At 39.8% G+C, this 19,587-nt stretch overlaps 1 protein-coding gene across 1 annotated transcript in view; it reads right to left on the bottom strand.

The window, feature by feature from the left end:
- Positions 1-19,111, bottom strand: part of pip4p2 (phosphatidylinositol-4,5-bisphosphate 4-phosphatase 2) — a 39,863-nt gene extending 20,752 nt beyond the window's left edge. The window contains exons 1-2 of the mRNA XM_059978801.1: positions 18,753-19,111; positions 1,974-2,122 (exon numbers count right to left, since the gene is read on the bottom strand). Coding sequence (XP_059834784.1) covers positions 1,974-2,122; positions 18,753-18,861 — 258 coding nt within the window. The 5' untranslated portion in view covers positions 18,862-19,111. The remainder of the gene's footprint in view (positions 1-1,973; positions 2,123-18,752) is intronic.
- Positions 19,112-19,587: the final 476 nt, after the last annotated feature.

The following is a 19,587-nucleotide window of genomic DNA, read 5'->3' as shown; positions in this document are numbered from 1 at the left end:
GGCTCCTCTGCAATGAAAGCTAAAGTACTATTTGGATTTTTAATTGTTTGTTGGACCTGCCTGATAACTCTTCTTAATCCATGCACTTCACTAATTTGCAATATCTTGCCACTTAGATAATAATCTGTCTTTTGATTTCTCTTACTCAAGTGCAAGACACTTAACCAAACTAAACACCGTTTGCCAGTCTTTTGCCCACTTATTCAATCTACTGTATGTCCTGATGCAGAATAACAGCACCCTTATTTCACCAGAATAAACTCCTCAAATCACTGGAAATGTTTACCAATATCATCTCTGCAAAAACCTTCAAATCTGCTGACAAGATGTGAACCAAGGACAGAGTCTTCTTTTAGACAAATATCCCCAGCCCTGAATACACTTAGTCAATGGGTAGACTACATCCAAATCTACTCCAAAGTGTGTCGTGACAAGGGTTAATTGGGCGAACACAGAAAATAATCCATTCACTGCAAGATTATGGCTGATTTTTTCCCCAGAAGAGAAGCTAAAGTAGTACCGGTCATGTGCTTCTGGTCAGCACTTCCTGGTGGCAGAGAGGTTTAAGATCCAAAGTCATCTTAAATGAAGCAGTGATGAGAAAAATGTGGATTCAGTTATTTATAAATGAGATTCTCATGTGTTTTTGGAAATCTGAGACAAATTACATAATCTCTTCTGACAGAGCTGATTTATAGTTATTCAGATGTTGCCCAGTGAAGTTCCCTTTAAGGAGAAGCAAAGAAAACAAAAGGAAGAAGACACTTTTTTTGCAGCTTCCATAGATCTTCCACTTAAGGAGTAACACACATTTGGGTAGAATCCAGGAAAAATTATACTCCACATCTCTCTGTCACAGAATACATCCATACAAATCAAGCATGAGAAAGCAATGCAGACATCTACACTCACTGAGCACTTTCTAGACATGTGAACCTGTAACTTGTTTATTTTCTTAAATTGCTTCTTCAAAATAATTCCATGAATAGAGTCATTCTAAAACTTCGATAATCCATAATCAACAAATAAATACAGAGTTTGTGTCATTTTTCCTCATAATTTAACTGTTTATAATTACATTGAATTTTCCCTACATCCCCTCTATTGCCAATATCGTGCAATGCCTAGTACCGAATACTGTACTCCAACCAGCACGTTCAATAATTGTAGAGTAATCCCTACCCTTTTACTTTTGCAGCTTTCTAAAACTAAACAACAGCTTTTATTAACACATAAAATGCTGGAGGAACTCAGCAGGTCAGGGTGCATCTATGGAAATGGATATTGTTGTTAATTGTTGAGAGCAAATGTTTTGAAATTAGTGATAGGAACTTTAGTATGCCCTCGCTATTCTTTAGCACTTCCTGATCCACAAATTCCAAACTGATATCCTTGGTTAAAAACAGACAATAATTAAACCAGCAAATAAAACTTTGCCAAAAAAAATAAGAAATTTTCTCCGAATTTACCTTGTATCCAGATTAAATATTTTATCTGGATGGTTGACAAATAACAATAAATTATGAGATCATTGCACATCTAATCCCTAGGGAAGTACAGGAGCAACTTTTTCACATGGTAAAGTAGCTCCCATCTTGAAAATTAGTTAGTGTTCATAGAACTAAGAAAAACTCAGGAATGGTAGATCAACTAGAATATGGACATTGACTATGTTGCATAATAAATAGCAAAGCAGGAACATGGAATATCATCTTATCTAGTATTCTAATTTCTTCAGAATAACTCCCCTCACAATATTAGTAACTCAAAAATCATAACTTGCCAAAATCTTTAACATGGTCCACAAGTTCATAAATTTTCATGCTTCATATATACACATTAAATTGGAAAGTTGGAAAAATACCAGACTTAGTTCACATAAAAACAAAATTAAGTAGCATTTAGAGACCATCCATAGTTCACTGAATGCTACCTTTACGTCACAACTTGATATAATATTACAATATTCCTACCGTGGCTTCGTTACAAACAGTGCATTTAACAACATGCTGATGAAGCTTGCCCTCCAAATTTATCAGGGATTGACAAACACGACAGTTTATTACTGGAACTCCTCCAACATCAGGACTAGCCACAGGACTGTAAGGAGGTGGAAGTTCTCCTGTATAAAGGACAACGAAGCACAAGTTTTCAACTGGTTTTGAAATATGCATCATTATAAAGCATAAAGCACTGGCAGCAGCAGATTGAGGCTTTAAAATGAAGCCTTTAAAATGAAACTTGGAATCCTGTGCATTACACAAAGTTTTCAAAATACATGTGCAGCAGATTTCAGTCAATTGGGATACATTGGGACCAGTACATTTTGACCCAATCAAGGCTGCCTCAATTAGTTGAAGTTTCATAGCAATAGTTAAAAAAGGTATAAAAAAGATAAACCACTAGTTTAACTGAGTAACAAATTATGTATTTAAATGAAATATAGAACAAATTAGAACATTATCACTATTACTACAGCACTATACAACTGCGTATTAGTTTCTAATGTTTATTGACAGAGGAATTCATTCTCCAGTATATGCTGCCATGTCCTTTGGTTGACTATAAACAAACATAATCAGTGCAGACACCCAGTGTAGGTAATTGACTGCCTTCAAAATAAAAAAAACAAAATTATCAAAAAATATCACTCTTTTTGAATTGGCGGCTGTCAGTCCAAATGGATAACATAATACATGCACACTCAACTGACATTATTTAAAAAGGGTTTGCTCTAAACACAGTGTAGTGTCTAACAACCACACAAGTGTGCAAGCCAGCCTCTTGCAAAAACTCAGGCCCTCTCATCTGTCCCCTCTCCAGCTTGATAATGTCTCTCCTATAATGGGGTGACCAAGGCATCTCCCACACCCCCACCCTTATCACATTCTACAGGGGTTGTATTGAGAGCATCCTGAGCAGCTGCATCACTGCCTGGTTTGGAAATCGCACCATCTCGGATCACAAGACCCTGCAGCGGATATTGAGGTCATCTGAGAAGATCAGCAGGGTCTCTCTTCCTGCCATCACGGACATTTACACTACACGCTGCATCCGCAATGGAAACAGCATTACGAAGTACCCCATGCACCCCTCATACAAACTCTTCTCCCTCCTGCCGTCTGGGAAAAGGCTCTGAAGCATTTGGGCTCTCACGAACAGACTATGTAGCAGTTTCTTCTCCCAAGCTATCAGACTCCTCAATACCCGAAGCCTGGACTGACACCTTGCCCTACTGTCCTGTTTATTATTTATTGTAATGCCGGTACTGTTTTTGTGCACTTTATGCAGTCCAGTGTAGGTCTGAAGTCTAGTGCAGCTTTCTCTGTTTTTTTTTTTACATAGTTCAGTCTAGTTTTTGTACTGTGTCATGTAACACCATGGTCCTGAAAAACATTATCTCATTTTTACTATGTACTGTACCAGCAATTATGGCCGAAATGACAAAAGTGACTTGACTTGAAAACTGTGCACAATACTCCCAAGTGTGGATTTTTAAACTGCAACTTAATGTACCTAAAGTACTCCTAAACTTGATGCTCTCAAATGATGATGAGCTGAAGAACAGGAAAGAGATAGAGAGCCTGTGGCAAGGAGTTACGACAACTTCTTCCTTAAATGTCAGCAAAACAAAAGAGCAAGTCATTAACTTCAGCATTGATGTCAGGAAGGGAAGCAAAACAGACAATCCTGTTTATATCTATGGTGCTAAAATTGAGGTCACTGAAAGCTTCAAGATCCTGTAGGTTTGACCCTGTTACCATGCAACATTGCATTTGGGGAGGAGTTCTTCCAAGTAAACACCTTTGACTGTGTCCATCAGTCAGTGGTCAGCAGGGAATGCCCTGCAGACACTGTAGAACAGCTACCTTATGGATACTGTAGGGTGCTTCCCTGAGCAAACTGTCAAAACATCTGGTAGAGTACCCCAGCACCAGACTTCACCAACAAGCACAAAGACATCTCTTGGCTGGCATCAAGAGGGGCCCCTCACAGCTCATTCCTGTACAGCAGGGGTTCCCAACCTGGGGTCCACAGACCACTTGCTTAATGGTATTCGATCCATGGCATAAAAAGGGTTGGGAACCCCTATCACCAAAATACACTTCTCTTTGGATGTCTGCTGTGGGGGAAGAGAACTTTCAGCTGACTGCAGACTTGCTAAGAGAGTTCGGAGAAGGAAGCAAGGATTCAATTCTCAGGTCACCCCCAGCATAACAGAGCTGCCAAGGCACAACAGTCATACCAACACAGCACAAGGCACATATAGCACGTAAACGAAGACTGTCACAAATTCCTAGATATACCATGGAAAGCATTCTAACTGGCTGTATCACTGTCTGGTAGGGAGGGGTGTGATGTGCTACTGTATAGGATCAAAATGTTGAGGACAAAGTTAAATAGGCAAATTATTTCATAAAGATTTATGCCACCAACCACAACTACTCCTACTTAACATTAATTCAACTTGGATTTAGCACTTTGTTAAATTTTTTTTTAAAAGTATGATACAAAGCATTGAATTGTTGATGGGTATAGCAAAGGAAAGTCAGCCTTTGGCTGTGACTTAATTTAATACAGATAATGAAATTGTGTAAAATCAACTGTTAGGTATCTGCCCAACACCTTTCAGACAGACTAAAATAATTGGTGCTCTTATCACAAACACCAATTATTGATTATGCCCTGTTGTGCACTTCAGAGACATATCTATGCAACTTCTGTGCATTGGACGTTCTTGTTCATAGCTTTAATTTTCCTTCCCAAACTAAACTCCAAGTAAAATTAAGGTTGAAAGAATGAACTTTACCATTATGAACCAAAAACAAATCATGCTGGAAGAGGCTATGGGTCAATCTATAAAACAAGAAACAGATTTAACACTAGATTCTTGCATTGAACTGAAATGATAAATCTGTTTGTCTCCACAGATGCTGTTTGATCTCTGATATTTTCTGTTTACATTTCAGACCATTATAACTGCATTTTTTTAAAAAAAGCAATAAACTGTGAGCCAGCATTTAACAAAAATGTTAGAAAATATTGTGAGGAAATACCTTGAGAATAATTTTTTTGAGATCTATTTAGTAAATACATGTAAAAAGGCTAAATTGCTACAGGCCAGTGAGAACCAATTCAGAAAAAGGAGATGATGTTTAGCTAACTTGCTGGAATTCTGTCAAAAAGCTTGTTCAGCATAAGACTGTGTCCAACTGCAGCTGACTGTATGAACTCTCACTTCCCATTAGCTGCTTTCTGGCATGGGTTTACACTTAGTGACTACTGATAGAAACTCAGTAATGAATGATTTAAGTACAGAAACCATTGTTATTTCAGAAACTGACATTGTTATGCTATTGAAGCAACAATCCACACGTAACTTTAAGAGGTTTGAGTTTTTTATAGTGTCAGTTAAGCAGGAGATATTAGCCAGAAAATTCTCAGCTGTTCCCTGAACATTGACACAAGATATTTTAACTGAACCTGCATGCATGCATGATATATATATATCAGAAAAGTTGGGATATTTTCCAAAATGCAATAAAAACAAAAATCTGTGAAATGTTAATTCACATGAACCTTTATTCAACTGACAAAAGTACAAAGATTTTCAATAGTTTTACTGACCAACTTATTTGTATTTTGTAAATATACACAAACTTAGAATTTGATGGCTGCAACACACTCAACAAAAGTTGGGACAGAGGCAGCATGCTTACCATTGTGTTACATCACCTTTCCTTTTAATAACACTTTTAATCGTTTTGGAACTGAGGATACTAATTGTAGTAGATTTGCAATTGGAAATTTTGCCCATTCTTGCTTGATATAAGACTTCAGCTGTTCAACAGTCCGTGGTCTCCGTTGTCTGATTCTCCTCTCCATGATGCGCCGTACATTTTCAATAGGAGATAGATCTGGACTGGCAGCAGGCCACGCTGTTGTAGCCCGTGGAGAATGTGGTCTGGCATTGTCCTGCTGAAATAAGTATGGACATCCCAGGAAGAGACGTCACCTTGATGGCAACATATGTCTCTAAAATCCTAATATACGCCTCAGAGTCAACGGTACCTTGATGCACCCCCATACCATCACAGATGCTGGCTTTTGCACCTTTCGCTGATAACAATCAGGATGGTCGTTTTCATCTTTGGCACGGAGAACTCGACGCCTGTTTTTTCCAAAAACTAGCTGAAATGTGGACTCGTCTGACCACAGCACGGCTCCACACTCTTTCGGTCCATCTGAGATGAGCTTGGGCCCAGAGAACTAGCCGGCGTTTCTGCATAGAGTTGATGTATGGCTTCCTCCTTGCGTAATACAGTTTCAAGTTGCATTTCTGGATGCAGCGATGGACTGTGTTAAGTGACAATGGTTTTCCGAAGTATTCCCGAGCCCAGGTAGCTATAATTGTCACAGTAGCATGAGGGTTCTTAGGCAGTGCCGCCTGAGGGCTCAAAGATCATGCGCATTCAACAGTGGTTTCCGACCTTGCCCTTAATGCATTCTCTGAATCTTTTCACAATATTATGTACTGTAGATGTTGAAAGACCTAAATTCTCTGCAATCTTGTGTTGGGAAATGTTCCTTTTGAACTGACTAACAATTCTCTCACAAATTTTGGCACAAAGGAGTGAGCCACGACCCATCCTTGCTTGCAAAGACTGAGCCTTTGATGGATGCTACTTTTATACCCAGTCATGATACCTCACCTGCTACCAATTAGCCTGCTTAATGTGGAGTTTTCCAAACCGGTGTTACTTGAATATTCTGTGCACTTTTTAATCTTATTTTAACTCTGTCTCAACTTTTGTTGAGTGTATTGTAGCCATCAAATTCTAAATTTGTGTATATTTACAAAATACAATTAAGTTGGTCAGTAAAACTATTGAAAATCTTTTCTTTGTACTTTTGTCAGTTGAATAAAGGTTCATGTGAATTAACATATCACAGATCTTTGTTTTTATTGCATTTTGGAAAATATCCCAATTTTTCTGGAAATGGGGTTTGTGTGTGTGTTGTGCATGTATATATATATATACACACACACACACACACACACACACACACACACACACACACACACATATACATACACAAGGCTTGAAAACTGTGTGGCACTTTAAACGCTTTTTTTGTAATTAGCATACTGTAAATATTTAGGGTGATATCTAAAAAATCACATTTTTTATTTTATTTCTTAATTGAAGGATTTAATGAAGTCTCCTTGTATATAATTTATACTCAATTTATATGAAAATATAATTTCAAAATTCTAGTAACATTATATAAAAGAAAATTTGAGGTGCACGGCAACAAAGTTTACAGGAGCATTTCAGCTACTGTGTGGCTACAGACCTTTGCAGTTTTGAGGGAAGAGTGGAATCTAGGCAAATTTACATTGTGGCCTGGGAACTGAAACATCTTCACTTTATTTCATATGTTGTTTCATTTTACATCATGCCTTATGTCATCCACTTTGTCAAATGTAGTGTGCTGCTTTGCTTTGTTCTGAGTCAATGGGTAAGATATTAACAGACCTGCATATTTTATTTAACAGTGGAAGAAAAGCCTTCAGCAGCATTACAGAATTTTTAAAAACTTAAAACTTAAAAGGTTAGCTCACTTAACTGCTACTGGAATTTTTATGTAATACCTTATGATGTCCTCAAAGCAGTCTACAACCACTTACATACTTTTGAAATACAAACATGCATTTAATCATCTTCCATTTATTAGACTTCAGATGTACAGTATTTGCTGACTTAAAAAGCTATAGAGCTTCCAAAAAGAAAATATAACCAGCTGTTAAATGAGAAATCTATAGAAATATAAAAACAGACAGTAAAAGCTTCTGTGGGTATATAGGAAAAATAACAAAAAGATAAAAGTAGTTTTTTTTACAGACTGTGACAGGAGAAGATTTTGGGGAAATAGGAAAATTAAACAAATATTTTGTGTCTACATTAAAAGTAGTGATTTACAAAAGGTCTTAGATGAATGAGCTGGATGGTGTTGCCATAACTAAAATGTTGTATTGTACCAGAGAAATATGGACTGGGGGCTAATAAACCAACACGGTCTGATGATGTTTAACTCTACATTTTGGACAGACAGCTATTGAGATGTAAAATGTACCGGTTGTTAGCTTCTACATTACCATAGATTTCTAAAACAATTCCCATAGAATGGAAAGTAGCCTTGAAAAAGTGAGTTGGTAGAGTAAGTGAAAATGGGAAACTGTGGACAAGTTAGCTGGATATCAGTATTTTCGGAAAACACTTGAATCTATTATTAATCAAGATTTTATAAATAATAATAGGATTAGACAGTCATTACAGACTTATGATACAAGGAAATCATATACAATGGATTCTGGTTAACTGGGCCATCGGTTAATCAGGCAACCGTTTATTTGGGGCAGCTTGAGGAACAAAAACGAATTGAGAAAATAGATGGGATACAATGCTACTTCATTGGGACAGGAGACTGTTGCTGAACAGTTTCTAACTAGTGTCAGTCATGAGTGCTTGTGTGACCATTAGACACTAAACCGTGCTCGGATCAAACAACTTTTAAATAGTGTCAAATGCGTGCATTTGTGTTCAAACAGTAGTGATTTTTGCCACTGATAGTTGGCGATAAATAAGATGCAGGACAATATGGAACTGTTTTGCTCGCTGTGGTTGCAAACACTCAGACATGGAAATGCCAGAAACAGCTGGGAGTGGAAATGAAATGATTTCACTACTTCACCAAGTTAGGCACTACGAGGAATTTGAACATATCTTGCATGTTACCTTCCCCACCAGACACTCAGTTCTCAACCGTGGCTCCAAGCAAGCAACAGCAGCCACACCCCAGTACACCACTTCGACAGGCGGGCTAAACCAGGTGAGGGTAGCCAGTGGGCCTCATACCCTGGTCAGAATGCACTCACATGCAAGGTCAGTTCCTGCGGTCTGGGTGGTGGAGATCTACAGTGAGGTCTACTGGCCAGTAAGGCGGTTCTGCAGCGATACTTGCGGGAGGGTGTAATGGTCGGGTTTGGTACTAGGTCTCGTGGTTCGGAAGGGATGGGGGGGTGCAGTAAAGAGGTGTGCAGAAGTTACACCTGAACCTGAGGGGGACCAATATTTGCCAGAGAGGACTTAAACTAAGTTAGCAGGAAGAATTGAGCCTAAGTGAAAGTGCTGAGGATGGGGTAAGCAGAGGGGATGGGGTGTCACTGTTGATAAATACTGAAATCAAATCCTCAGAAGTGGGTTACGTAGAGTCTGAACATGTAGAATCATTGTGGGTAGAGTAATGAAACTGTAATGCTAAGAATACTCTGATACAGTGCCTATAAAAAGTATTTACCCCCCCCCCCCCCACCCCCCGGAAGTTTTCAAGTTGTATTGTTTTTACATTGAACCACAGTGGATTTAGTTTGGCTTTTTTTGACACTAGTCAACAGAAAAGAGACTCTTCTGTGTCAAAGTGAAAACATCTTTTCTGCAGTGTGCCTATTGCCACAATAGGTCAACAGCAGACGCAATCTCAATGGCTCTTCACACAGCTTTAGACCACCTGGACAATACAAATAGCCATATCATGGACTATAGCTCAACATTTAACACCATCCCCACAATCCAGATTGACAAGTTACAGAACCTGGGCCTCTGTACCTCCCTCTGCAACTGGATCCCAGACTTCCTAACTAGAAGGCCACAATCTGTGTAGATTGGTGATAATATCGCCTCCTCGCTGACCATCAACACTGGTGCACCTCAAGGGTGTGTGCTTAGCCCACTGCTATACTCTCTATATACACATGACTGCGTGGCTAGGCATACTCAAACACTATCAATAAATTTGCTGATGATACAACCATTGCTGGTAGAATCTCAGATGGAGACGTGAGGGCGTACAGGAGCGAGATAAACCAACTAATGGAGTGCTGTCACAGCAACAACCATGCACTCAACAACAGTAAGACAAAAGAGTTGATTGTGGACTTCAGGAAGGCTAAGATGAAGGAACATATACCAATCCTCGTAGAGGGATCAGAAGTGGAGAGAGTGAGCAGTTTCAAGTTCAATATTATACATCAATATTTGGATGACAGAATTGTTGTCTTTGTTGCCAAGTTTGCTGACAATATGAAGATAGGTGGAGGTGCAGGTCATGTCAAGGAAGCATGGTGTCTGCAGAAGAACTTAAGAGATTGGGAGAATGGGCAAAGAAGTGGCAGATACAATATGGTATGGGGAGGTGTATGGTCATGCACTTTGATAGAAGGAATAAAGGCATAGACTATTTTCTAAACAGGGAGAAAATTCAAAAACCAGAGGTGCAAAGGACTTGGGAGTCCTTGTGCAGGATTCCCTCAAGGTTAACTTGTAGGTTGAGCCGGTTTTAATGAAGGCAAATGCAATGTTAATCAGACCACATGGAGTATTGAGAGCAATTTTGGACGCCTGACCTAAGAAAATATGTGCTGGCATTGGAGAGGGTCCAAGGAATGTTCATGAGATTACTATGAGGGAGGGTTCTCAGGAAACCTATTGAATTAGGCCGTGATTTGAATGAATGGGGAAAGAAAGTTTCCTCGTAGTGGGAGAGTCTAGGACCAGAGAGGGCAGCGTCAGAATAGAGGGCCATCCATTTACTACCAAGATGAGGATGAACTTCTTTAGCCAGAGTGAATGATGAAATCTGCAGAATTCATTACCACAGGTGGCTGTGGTAGCCAAGTCATTAAGTATATTTAAAATGAAGCCTGATGGTTTCTGATTTGTCAAGAAGTCAAAGGGTACAGGGAGAAGGCAGGAGAATGGGATTGAGTGGGATAACAAATCAGCCATGATGGAATGGTGGAGCAGACTCAAAAAGACAAATGGCCTAATTCTACTCTTATCTTATGGTTATATAGACTATATCTCTACTACAAATTCAAAACAAACTGATTTTCAAACTTCAAGACCTGGACTCAGCATCTCCCCCTACCAATGAATCTTTTATTTCCTGACTAATAACACAGCAATGAGTAAGGATGAGAAACAACATCTCTGCCACAATTATCCTCAACACTTGTGTTCCACAAGGCCGGGTCTTCAGCTCAACATATTACTCTCTAAATACTCGTGGATCTGTGGCCAGATTCTTTTCTAACTCCACCTACAAGTTCACAGGTAATGTCACCATAGTGGGCCAGCTGTCAAATAATGATGAGCTGGAGTACTGGAAGGAGACAGAGCCTGGTGGCATGGTGTCAATAGAAACACCTTTCCCTCCATGCCAGAGAAACAAAAGAACTAGTCATTGGCTTTAGGAGGTGGGGTGACTGACAGCTTCAAATTCCTGGGTGTAAATGTCACCAGTAACTTGTCCAAGTCCAGAAGACCATAAGCTACAGGAGCAGAATTAGGCCATTTGGCCTTACCCGTCTGTTTTGCCATTTCATATCTGATCCATTTCCCTCCGAGTCCCAGTCTCCTGCCTTCTTCCTATAACCCTTCATACCGACTAGTAAAGAACTTATCTACCTCTGCCTTAAACCATACTGACTTTGACCTATTTTATCATGTGCATCCAGGTACCCTGAAACCACATCTCTAACAATTGACTCCAACATCTTCCCAACCGCCGAAGTCAGACTAACTGACCTATCATTTCCTTTCTTCTGCCTCTCTCCGTTCTTGAAGAGTGGAGTGATGTTTCCCAGAACCATTCCAGAATCTAGTGATTCTTGAAAGATCATTACTGATGCCTCCAGTCTCTACAGCTACCTCCTTCAGAACCCTGGGGTGTAAACCATCTGGTCCAGGTAATTTATCTACCTTCAAGCCATTCAGATGCCCAAGCATCTTCTCCCTAGTAATGGCAACTTCACTCTCTTCTGCCCCCTGACAACCTTGAACTTCTGGCATACTGCCACCATCTTCCACTGTGAAGAGTGATGCAAAATACTTACTCAGTTCCTCCGTCGTTTCCTTGTCTCCCATTACTCCCTCACCAGCATCATTTTCCGGCGGGCTGATAATAACCCTCGCCTCTCTTTTACTCTTGGTATATCTGAAGAAACTTCTGGTATCTTCTTATTGACTAACTTACCTTCATATTCCATCTTTTCCTTCTGTTTGACTTATTTAGTTGCCTTCATTTGGTTTTTTAAAGCTTCACAATCCTCTCTCTCGCTTCTCACTAGTTTTTGCTCTATTATGTGCCATCTCTTTGGTTGGTTTCATTCCCACTGTCAGTCACGGGTGCATTATCCTGCTTTTAGAATACTTATTCTTCTTTGGGATGTATGCTTCTGGCACTTTCCAACCTACTCCTAGAAACTCCAGCTTCTGCAGCTCAGCTGACAACCCTGCCAGTGTTCTTTTCCAGTCAATTTTGGCCAGTTCCTTTCTCATGTCTCTGTAGTTCCTTTTACTCCATTATAATACTGATACATCTGACTTTAGTTTCTTCCTTATCAAATTTCACGGTGAATTCGATCATATTATGATTACTATTTCCTAGGGTTTCTTAAGCTCTCTAATCAATTTCAGTTCATTGAACAACACCCAATCTAGAATAGCTGATCCCCTAGTGGGCACAAGCTTGAGCTGCTCTAAAAAGCCACTTTGTTGTCATTCTACAAATTCTCCCTTTTGGGATCCAGCAACAACCTGATTTTCCCAATCCACCTGTAAATTGAAATCTGCTATGACTATAACATATTTTTTGACATATCTTTTCTATCTCCTGTTAAAATTTGTAGCCAACATCTTGAATATTGTTCGGAGATCCTGATTGTCTGGTCGAACTGAATTGAATTGACTTTATTTCTTATATCCTTCACATACACGGGGAGTAAAAATCTTTGTTATGTCTCCATCTAAATGTGCAAAGTGCATCATAGTATTTTATAATAAATAGAACAGTCAGTGTAATATAGGGTACACTCAAATCAGTGTGAGTTCATCAGTCTGATGGCCTGGTGGAAGAAGCTGTCCAGGATTCTGGCTTTTACCCTGCTGTACCACTTCCTGGATGATAGTAGCTGGAATAGATTGTGTTGGGATGACTCGGGTCCCCAGTGATCCTATGGGCCCTTTTTACACACCTGTCCTGTAAATGTCCTGAATCATGGGAAGTTCACAACTACAGATGTAGTTGTGAACTATGTAGATATCAGGGCTAATAAAGCACACCAGCACTTCTACTTCCTCAGAAGGTTCGAAGTTCAACGTAAATGTATTATCAAAATACATGTACTGTACGTCACCATATACACCCCTGAGATACAGTTTTCTTGTAAACATTCTTAAAAATTCATAATATAATAACCATAATGAAAGACTGCACCAACTTGGTGTTCAATGAGTTGTGCAAAAGACAACAAGCAGTACAAATACAAAAATAAATAAATATTAATAATAACAATAATGATAAATAAGTAATAAAAAAACAAGACCATGCTATGAAGAGTCTTTGAAAGTGAGTCCATAGGTTGTGGGAAGATCTGTGTTGGGGCAAGTAAGGTTGAGTGAAGTTATTCCCTTTGGTTCAAGAGCCTAATGATAGAGGGGTAATAACTGTTTGTGAACCTGGTGGTGTGAGTCTTAAGGCCTGTGCCTTCTTCCTGATGGTAGCATTGAGAAGAAAATACATCCTGGGTGGTTGGGTGGTGGAGGTCCCTGATGATGAATGCTCCTTTCCTGTGACAGTGTTCCATGTAACTGTTCAATGGTGGGAGGAGTTTACCCACAATGGATTATTGACCACATCCATTACATTAAACAGAAAGGGAAAGTGTTCTTTTTCACTTTGAAAGAATGAAGGACAAACTCACTGAAACATGCAGCACTCTTGTCAAGAGTGCTTATCGTGGGATGCCTAGAGCCGGGTCACAATCTAAAATTTTAGGAGGGTCTTCAGATTTAGGATTGAGTTAAAAAGAAAATCTCTTCACACAGAGGTAGATGGATCTTTGAATTCTCTATCCAAGAGGGCTGTGTAGGCCCAGTCACTCAAAAAGATGGGTAGATTGCTGTATATAGGGATAAAAGACTCTGTGAGATTAGTACAAGGAAAAGGCATCATCTTATGGAATCTTTACATATACAATGGCTTTCTTTATTGAACATATTTATGGTTCCAGTTACCTATTCATTGAAATTATAGTAAAATGCTTAATAGTGTGTAAAGATGGGTCACATAGATGATTCTAGGTTATCACTAACTTATTTTAGCACTTAGCTTCGCTTTCTAGCCTTTTTAATTATTAAAAACTTGTTGCAATAATGCAATCCATCTATGTTGAGTTACCTCTGAAGATAAATGCATAAAGATGCTAATGAATTCAATGAAATTTAACCAGACCCTTTCAATATATGGATAAATATTCCCAGTTTTAGACTGTCCACAACTTTGCCTATAAATAAGCTTGCATCATCTGCAGTACACATTACATGCAGCACTAAACACTGCAATCACCTAAAAATGTGAAGTCATGTCACATCCTCAGTTATATGCCTAAACTGATATTAAATACAATACATACTATCTGTTCAGAATACCATAACCACCTAAATTAGCAACAAAAACAAAATATGTGCATATAGATACAGACTTTCACAACATCCCAAATCAATTGACTGCCAATGAAGTACAGTACTTTCCAAAGTGCAAGTATCATTGTTATGGCAGAAACAAAGCAATCAATATTCATACAGTAATAGGCTAAATCACCAGTTCCAATAAGGGTTTGTTTAAAAATTAAAGCATCTTGTAGTTTAATGGATAAACTCGATCTTCTTGAGTTAGTGGAACTATACTCCTCCAGACAAGTGTAGAGTATTCCATAACACTCCTGATTTGTGCCCAGTGAAGGGGGAAAGTGCTTAGAGTGTCAGGGGTAAGTCAATCGCTGTACAATACCCAAACTCCAACCTAAAAACAAAGAGGACATTGGATCAAATGACAATGAGTAGTTCAGAAGGCAAATCAAATGCTGACCTTTATGGCAAAAGCTAGGTACAGAAATAGAGAAATCTTGCTAGAGCTGTACAGTGCATGGTGAGAACATAAGAAGTAGGAGCAGGAGTAGGCCATCTGGCCCATCGAGCCTGCTCCACCATTCAATAAGATCATGGCTGATCTATCCACGAACTCATCTCCACCTCCCTGCCTTTCTCCCATAACCCTTACTTCCCCTACCATGCAAAAATCTGTGAGAGACCACACTGCAGAATAGCAAATTTATACTTGCACTGCAGGTAACATGTTTGGGAAGGAAAGGTTAAACAGGTTGAGCCCACACACACTGGAGCTTAAGAAAATGAGACATGGTCTTTTGAAAAATAATAAAACAAGAGGGAAAGCAAAGCTGAATTCAAGGCCAGTTGGCCCATGGCCTTATTTCAGAATCAGAATCCTTTATTATCACCAAGTATGAGGACACATACAGGGAATTTGATGCTGGTTTCCATGAACTCTCTCTGTACAGAATTAAAAGCAAACAAAAACAATAGTGCAAATAATCATAAACTATATACAATGAGGTCCACCTCATTGAATGTACAGGTGGACTTAATTTATAATAGACTAAAATTCAAGTGTTCATAAGACTGATGGCATACGGAAAGAAACTGTTCTTGTACCTGTTTGTCCTGACAAACAGTGGTCTAAAGCGCCTACCAGAAGGAAGGAGTTGGAACAGGTGATGTCCAGGGTGTGATGGGTCTACAATAATGCTGCTTGCTCGCTTCCTGACTCTAGATACATACAAGTCCTGGATTGAGGGCAGCTTCACACCAATAATCCTTTCCGCAGTCCTGACGGTTCTTTGGAGTCTATTCTTGTCTTGTTTGGTAGCTGATCCAAACCAGACAGTGATGGACGAACAGAGAACAGACCGGATTATTTAAAATTTTTAAATTAAATTAAAGTTATTTAAAAGTAGAACATACTCAAAGGGCCATATGCTTTCCTTCACCTGCTTCTGATGTTTTGAATTCATATTTTCCAATCATTCTTGGATGCAGACCTGAGAGAACTGTGCAGTTGTTAATGTGATATTGCTTAAAAAAGGAATGGACCCTATCACTGACCAGTCAGCCTAATTCAAGTGCTAATGGGCACATCGATGGAAAATTCTGAAGAATCATCATTTGGAAAGGCATTATTTTATGAAAGATAGTCATCAATTACATTTTAAATGAACATTATGTGTAACTAACATTTAATTATTATTTTAAAGAAAATAATCAGGACATTATGAGGTTAAAAGTTTAACACCTGCATAAAATCTTCTGTCCCACACAAGACCCTGCACTACAGTCACTTATGTTGTTGAAATTCATCGTTAGAGAATTCACAAATCACTCCTCCAAAAATTCATGTACAATAAAATTCATATCGAATGTGTGTAAAAATATTTTTTTCAACCTCATATTTCTTGAAGTGCAGATGATGGACGTCATGTTATGGAAAGTTTTAATGCAAGCAGTTTTCAGAGATCCCTATTCTTCTTTTCCACCACCCCTATGTTATGAATTCTCCATGAAGTAGTACTGGGCAATTCACATGGGTAAGTCAAATAAATACAATAAATTATAGTATACTGAGAAGTAGACCGCATATTGTAAATCCTCTCATCACTGAGGGCAGCAGACAAACAAGGTGGTAGATGGGACATTTCATTTAAGTTAGCTATAGTTCAAAACATGGGAAGGAAAGTAATCCATGAACTGCTTAAAACATCTGTTATGTCATAGCTGAAATACTAGCCTCTATTCTTTAAACAGGACAAAGTCTAATGGCAGTGGATAACATTTCAAGGATTCTACTTGAACGAATAGGAAGTATCTATTTCCTTCAGAGGACATAACATTCAGGCAATTGTGCTTTGACACAGAACATACATTTCAAATAATTATGCAGAGTTTGTCCCATTTCTAATACTGATCATCCAAATCGAGTGAGACACTGAAAAAGGGTAAGTTGAAAATGCTAGGAAAAAGATACATTCTCAAATTTCTAACCCTTAATTGTCTCATTTTAAAGTGGTTCCCCAAACAGATTTTAGTTTCCACGAGTCTTTAATTTCCCAAACACGATATAGTTTTCCTGAATGAAAGTTGTTTTTCTGGTAAGATTGGACAAGAAAGATGTCACGAACTGAGCTTATACCAAAGCATACTCAGGAGCACTGAAATGCCAGTACTTGCAAACAGAGACGACTATAACTTAATTCAGCAAACGACTCATTGTGAGGTTCCAACTGTGAAGGTCGATCCTAACAGAAGGCCCAATTGCACAGGTGCCTCCAAAACCTGAATTATTATGCTGAACAAAAGAATATTCTAATAACAGAACATAAGACCTGGATAATGTTTGCAGATACCGTCAATGCTACCTCGGTGAAACTGAGGAATACTTTTTACAGGAGCTGCACAAACAGTAATGCAAATACTGCATATCTGTTTCAAGATTCTTCTATCAGAGAAAGCATTGTTCAGCAGTCACAGTAAAACACACATCTGTTTGCAGGAATTGTAGCAATGGCTCATGGACTAGTTTTGAGGATAATCTCCTTAGAACTATCTGTAATAATGCCTACTTCACTTGCAAACCCATTGAGTATAAAAGGGGCCTAGTCTTTTTGTATGAATACTGGATTCTCTTCCCCCATTCTTTTATTTGTAATTTTTAGAACATATAACCCTTTAACCTGGTACAGTACTTCTTATTTCTAAGACCTTACTCACAATATACAGCTGGTCTGTAAGATTTTATGTAAGTGCATATTAGGTTACCACCTTCTGGTCTCTTAGGCCTCTCCATCTGCATGTCCCAGTCTCTTCCTTCTCCTACTATTTTTATCCTAGTCTACATTGTGAGACACTTCCTAGTTTTTTTTTCCTGTACATTAATGGATATTATACAAATACAAGTTGACACCCAGATAAGCATTTCACCAGCCCTTGACCACTTAAACTCAGACAAGGTTTGCATCGGTTTTTGACCTCTTAAAGTTGACACAAGTACACTTATTAGGGCCAGTTTCTCAATTGGACAGTACGATTTTATTAATGGGAAGCTTTTGAAAAATCAACAATTAGCCTTCAATGCATTATCGAATACCAAACAAATCACATCCTTTAATTCACTCAACCTGTCCCGTCTATTTCGTATAGTCTCGCGCGTTATAACACCAGCGGGATGGTACTGCATTTCATTTTGTGACCCTCAACAACAGATCTTTTGCGTACGTAATGCAAACGTCGCCAACATCTTGTAATGTCAGATTTTTTAACCGATCATACCCTAAACTTAATCCCCAAAAAACCAAGCTCTGCTGAATTTTTCTGCCGCATCCGTTAGCACGTAAACCTTACGTGTTCGCCATGGAGATTACTGACTTGTATTATACTTTTGACAACGTCCCTGGTAAATACTCTGGCTCCATCTGCAACGGGCTCTGTGCGCAGCATTCCAGACTGGGGGTTTACCCTCCGCATAATTAATCGGCAGTTTTTGCTGGATGCCGACCCCTCCCATCCCCAATAAAAATTAATGCTCTTGTTTTGCCTAATATTGTACCAGAAACACAGTTGCAAATTGTGGGAATGCAGACAAGCGGCAGTCGGCCTGTAGAGATCTGAAAGCTCTCTCCCCATAATCAGCTTTCAATATGAAGGGCTGTTTTTACCAAAGGAAATGTAACTGCAATTTTGTTCAGTGATTCCTTTAATAAAGCAGCATGCACTCACCACGAGGACTCGGCTCCTCGACGTACAAAGGCGTTGTAGGAGTGACAATACCAGAGTTATTTGCTGATAACAGTGGAGACCGTTCATCCACCGCATCAGTATCAGCCATAATCACCGCTGACACAGCCGCCCGGCAACGGAGAGAAACACGACTGAAGGAGAAGCTCGGGCTCGCCGCTGCCGGGGAGGAGCTTCACTCAGTCACAAGGTGATCCCGCAAATCTTCATCGCCATCGAGCGAGAGGGGGCGGCAGGGTGGGTTAGGGTCATGGGGGGGGGGGTGAAAAGATTAGGGGCTGGGAAGAGAGGGAAAGGGAGAGGGATCCAGGAAAGCGAAGGGACAAGGCGAGGAGCGTTTGAATAATGGGGCGGGGCGAGAGAGGAGGCAAGGAGAGGGGAGGGGGCAAAAACAGGGGGAGGGGCAGAGAAAGGTAAGGGGCGAGGAGAGGAGTAAGGAGTTAGGATAGTGGACGAGGAGGGCTGAGTGAGAGAGAGGGGCAAGGAGTGGAAAGAGGGGCGGAGGAGGTGAGGAGAGGCATTGAGTGAATGGGTAGGGTGTGGAAAGGGGCTAAATGAGTGAGGGAGCAAGGAGAAAGAAAGAGGAGCAAAAAGAGAGGGTGAGGAGTAGGGAGAAGGACTGAGGGGGAGAGGGGGCAAGGAGAGTCTGTGGGTGAGAGGGGGTCAGGGGAGGAGCTGTGGGTAAGATGGGACAAGAAGTGAGGAGAGGGGCTAGGGGTTGAGGGCAAGCTGAATGAGGAGCAAGGAGTGGGGAGAGGGAAGGGGCTGAGTGGGTGAGAGGGCCAAGGAATGGGGAGAAGAGCTGAGTCGTGAGGGG

The sequence above is a fragment of the Hypanus sabinus genome, chromosome 1, assembly GCF_030144855.1.
Source record: "Hypanus sabinus isolate sHypSab1 chromosome 1, sHypSab1.hap1, whole genome shotgun sequence".
NCBI lineage: Eukaryota > Metazoa > Chordata > Chondrichthyes > Myliobatiformes > Dasyatidae > Hypanus > Hypanus sabinus.
This window is presented reverse-complemented; position numbering and strand designations above follow the sequence as displayed.